Source organism: Austrofundulus limnaeus, unplaced genomic scaffold (assembly GCF_001266775.1).
Source record: "Austrofundulus limnaeus strain Quisiro unplaced genomic scaffold, Austrofundulus_limnaeus-1.0 Scaffold168, whole genome shotgun sequence".
NCBI classification, from domain to species: domain Eukaryota; kingdom Metazoa; phylum Chordata; class Actinopteri; order Cyprinodontiformes; family Rivulidae; genus Austrofundulus; species Austrofundulus limnaeus.
Window position 1 is genome coordinate 343,290 of NW_013952570.1, and position 4,083 is coordinate 347,372.

Sequence of the window (4,083 nt, forward strand, 5' to 3'; positions counted from 1 at the left end):
GCTCCCAGATAAAGTTTATCAACATATTCTACCTGGGTTAGAAGTTAGGATTTTTGCTCAGTCTTTGATTCTTCCCATCTAAAACAAATGTAAATTTTCAAACTATGTGGAACATAAAAATTGTTGCGGTGCGCTTCCACAGTTCGTTTTTCATTACGTGCCATTTCAGTGCTACATGAAGCTAATGGCATGTCTTCATAAAAGGAAATATTCAGAGGAAATAGAAAACTACGGAAAACACATGCTGGGAGTCCTGGGATTTCTCAAAAGGCAAATGAGCAAAATTCTCACCTAATGAAGGTGGTCAATCCAAACTACCTCCCGACTAAACCAAAATAAAATAAATAAATGGCAAACATCACAGCTCAAAACATAAACAAATAAACGACACGTCAATTAGCATTCAACGCAAAAAACCTCAGGATGAGACTTATTCTTGTGTTTAAAGTAGTGTCTCACTGGGCTGGGATTGTTTGAGAGAAGAAATAGAAATAGTTTGATACAAAATGACCAGAGAGCTGTGGGATCGAGGGTCTTTGCGGGTTCACTTTTTTGAAAGTAACGGCTTCAATCTGCATTCATGAGTTACAAAACTGTATACCAGGTAGGGGTTAAAAAAAACAGATTTACCACAATATAATAATATATTGATTCGTTTGGAGGACAGTTTAATATTTCTCGACATCAAAAAATTTCAATATGATTTTTGATTCAATTCAATTCAAAAGTCTGTGATCGATATGATGCCAATCTAACACAGTCATTGTGCTGGATGTGTGCATCTGATATCAATCCACATTATGATGATGATACGGATAGATTTTTTTCATTTTGCCCTGATGTAATTGAATCTTTACTCATTGGCTGTTCCCTCTGTTGTATTATGAGTTTCTATACAGGATCAAAGTGCAAAAAAAAACCACTTTGTCTTCACAGATCACAGCCTTTCTGTCATTATTCCTGCAATCTCCATATGACACTATTTTCAAGAAAATGTGTTGCTCACTAAATTTGAATTGATTGTTGGTTTTTGTGTTTCTGCCTCGTGCTCTGCACAAAACCAGTTCATTTCTTCAGAACCAGCAAAGAGTCTGTGCTGAGTTAGAACCAATTCTTGGGTACCAGAACCAGAGCCTACGGCAGAGTCTAAAAAGCAGGTTAGCAGTGGTTCCTATTCTGTGCAAAAATTAAAACTACAAGTCTTTGTGACTCACGCAAAGAAGTCGAGATCCGCCCACAAACATTCAGAGACACTTTGAAGACTCGCTCACCAACAGCCACAGCCCAGTGAGGTACGATGACCGGAAACACGTTTTCTCATCACATCCCTGACACAGCTGCGCAGATGAAGTGCTTCACTGTTCCATCTGTAATGCACTATTTAAAGGTTTAACAGCACAATGTGATTCTTTTCATCCAGAATCAAAAGCACTGGATGAATGTGCACTGAAGATAAAGGAGATAATGTCCACAGTCTGCCTCACGTGAAACACTAACTACAGAAACCAGCTGGGCAACATAAACAACTTTCAGTTCCAATCATCTGTAAGTGCAGAGCAGCTGTGAACTCCTGAAGCTTGCCTTTAGAATATTTTAAAGAGGGGAGAACTTGTTCTTGATGGCTTCTGAAATATGGTATCTGTAGGGATGCACAACATTTATGGCAAGCCACCAGTTTCATGTAAAAATGCTCTAAAGTGGACATATCATGATTTAAAATCCTTCTTTTTCACATTTAAATCCTTCAGTTGGGGTCTATGTATAAAGTGTCTATATAACATTAGTAAATAATAAAGTTGAACTGCAATGCTATGGTCTGAATTCCTCCTTATTGTAACTCCACAATCCCCTCTTTCACCCCTTTTCTGAGGTCTGTATCAGATCAACTCGTCTTCGGGCTGTCTCTTTAAATCCAAACGAGACGCTTCACACCCCACATCTCTTCGGGTTCCAGAGAGGTTCATTCTAGTTTGGTGAGGAAGATGGAAAACACCAAATTGTAGTTGGTAAGTCCAGACCTTATTTGGCAGTTCTGTTGCAAATACTGTGATTTAATAGTTCACAAATAACGTAGAAAATAGACAAAAAAAAGGATGGGTTGAAAACTATGACCCAGCCAGAATAAAAAAAATATCTACGTAGCATCGGGAGGAACTAAATTGAACTTTTCTGCACTTCTAGAAACTCCACATACACAATAAAATGTATTTAACAGATAAAAAAGTGGATTTTGCATGATATGTCCCCTTTAACATTAAAGTGCCTGTGACATGCACATTCTTCAAATACAAAAAGTCAAAGAAAACATCTTTAGATTTAAGAAAATTGGAACAATACACACAATTTAAACCATTTTGTCCCATAACTGGCATATTTTCTTTTGAACTTGGATCAGCCAAAGTGAAACAGGAAGTGACATCAAAGGGAAACTCTTTAACAAAGAAAACTCTCTGGTCTTTATTTACTGAAAAAATATTATTTTAACTCTTCTTCATCTCTGATAGTGACTCAATTAATCTTAAGAAACATCAGATTCTTCCCTACAATCTGTTGCTGGCTGTTGTAGCAACACTCTGTTCACATGCAGACATTCCCCTTTGACATCACTTCCTGTTTCTTCACAAGCAAATATCTCAACAACCGTTCATCTCAGCGACATTAAATTTCTTGTGCAATATTTTATAAATGTCCTCTTTCTAAAAATGCATTCATATGTATTACAAAAAATTTGACGTCACAGGCACTTTAAATATTGGCATTAGCCAAGAGGTGCATTTAAGGTCACAATTTTCTGGTTGTGGCTAATTTCAGGATTGTAGCTGGAACATTAGAAATAAAAAACTAAACAGAAAAAGTAGGTGTGCTCAGTACTGATTAAAAATATTGTTCAGTGATAAATATTGTCACGTTTTGAGAGTAAGTTTGCTTTTGTTAAATTGTGTAACTGGGCCGTCACATTATGAATATGACTAAAGAAACTGCTTGATGATCATTTACTCAACATTGTGCATCCCTCGTGTAGAAAACAAGAATGAGTTCAGACTTCACTGCACAGTCTGGTACAGATAACCTCTTTTATAGGCGCTCAGTGGGTAGAAGGTGGCCACAACAAACTTCCCATCGAAGGTTCGGCCCGTCAGCAGGCGCTGGGCTTCCTTGGAGTCGCTGGAGTTGGCGTACTCCACAAACACCTTGTGGAAACAAAATGAACTGAAGATGAAGTGTCTGCATGTATTTATTATTAGTTTTAGTGGTGTGCAGTTGATGCTGGTGCAGCTAAAACACACCGAGGTACATGCATCTCACCTGGCCTTTCCCTGGATTTTCTTTAGGAATAAGCAGAGAAACCACAGAGCCGTACTTCTGACACTCCTCTTTCATGTCCTCCAGGATGTCTAGAAACAACAATCAGACACTTTAAATGTGTTAAAATACACAAGCAGACACGCAAATACACAGTACTTCCATTTACTGACTATATTTTCACTGCAGACACGATGAAAAGTTCTAACACTCCGTGATGGGATGCATTTCACAAAGATTTAAACTAAGGTCATTTTGTGTTGAGAAACGATGGAGTTAAGGCCGTTTTGGTCGATCCTTGAAAATTTCTTCATAGTCAACCTTGTGCTATTGATGAATATGTGATGTGGATGACTCTCAGCTGCTACCTCATCAAACTTTAGCTCAGTATCTGTGAAATTGACCGAGTTTTTCTAAAAGGTACACTACAAAAACATCATCAACAAACAACAACAAAAAACATCTGTTTTACCATCATACTCTTCGTCATTGTGCAAGTGGCTGTCGTCAATCAGGTTGAGCAAACGGAGAACAGGAGAAGGCAGCAGAACCAGATCTTTGACGTGAGGCGCTGTGGCACACGGGTTCAGCAGGGTGAGCACAGAGAAATGACAGCTGTGTGATGTCTGTGAACATCTTACATACTGACACCTACCAAAGGGAATGCTGAAGAATGGACTCAGCAGAGCAGTGTGAGCCGTGCATCTTTGTTTTGGGTCATGGAGAAGCATGCTACGAACACACACACACACACACACACACACACACACACACACACAC

The 4,083-nt window shown here is 38.6% G+C and overlaps 1 protein-coding gene across 1 annotated transcript in view; it reads right to left on the bottom strand.

Moving 5' to 3' along the window:
• Positions 1 to 2,926: 2,926 nt before the first annotated feature.
• uhmk1 (U2AF homology motif (UHM) kinase 1) overlaps positions 2,927 to 4,083 on the bottom strand; it is a 13,538-nt gene continuing 12,381 nt past the window's right edge. Inside the window, exons 6-9 of the mRNA XM_014017431.1 lie at positions 3,959 to 4,035; positions 3,776 to 3,874; positions 3,307 to 3,395; positions 2,927 to 3,191 (exon numbers count right to left, since the gene is read on the bottom strand). Coding sequence (XP_013872885.1) covers positions 3,045 to 3,191; positions 3,307 to 3,395; positions 3,776 to 3,874; positions 3,959 to 4,035 — 412 coding nt within the window. The 3' untranslated portion in view covers positions 2,927 to 3,044. The remainder of the gene's footprint in view (positions 3,192 to 3,306; positions 3,396 to 3,775; positions 3,875 to 3,958; positions 4,036 to 4,083) is intronic.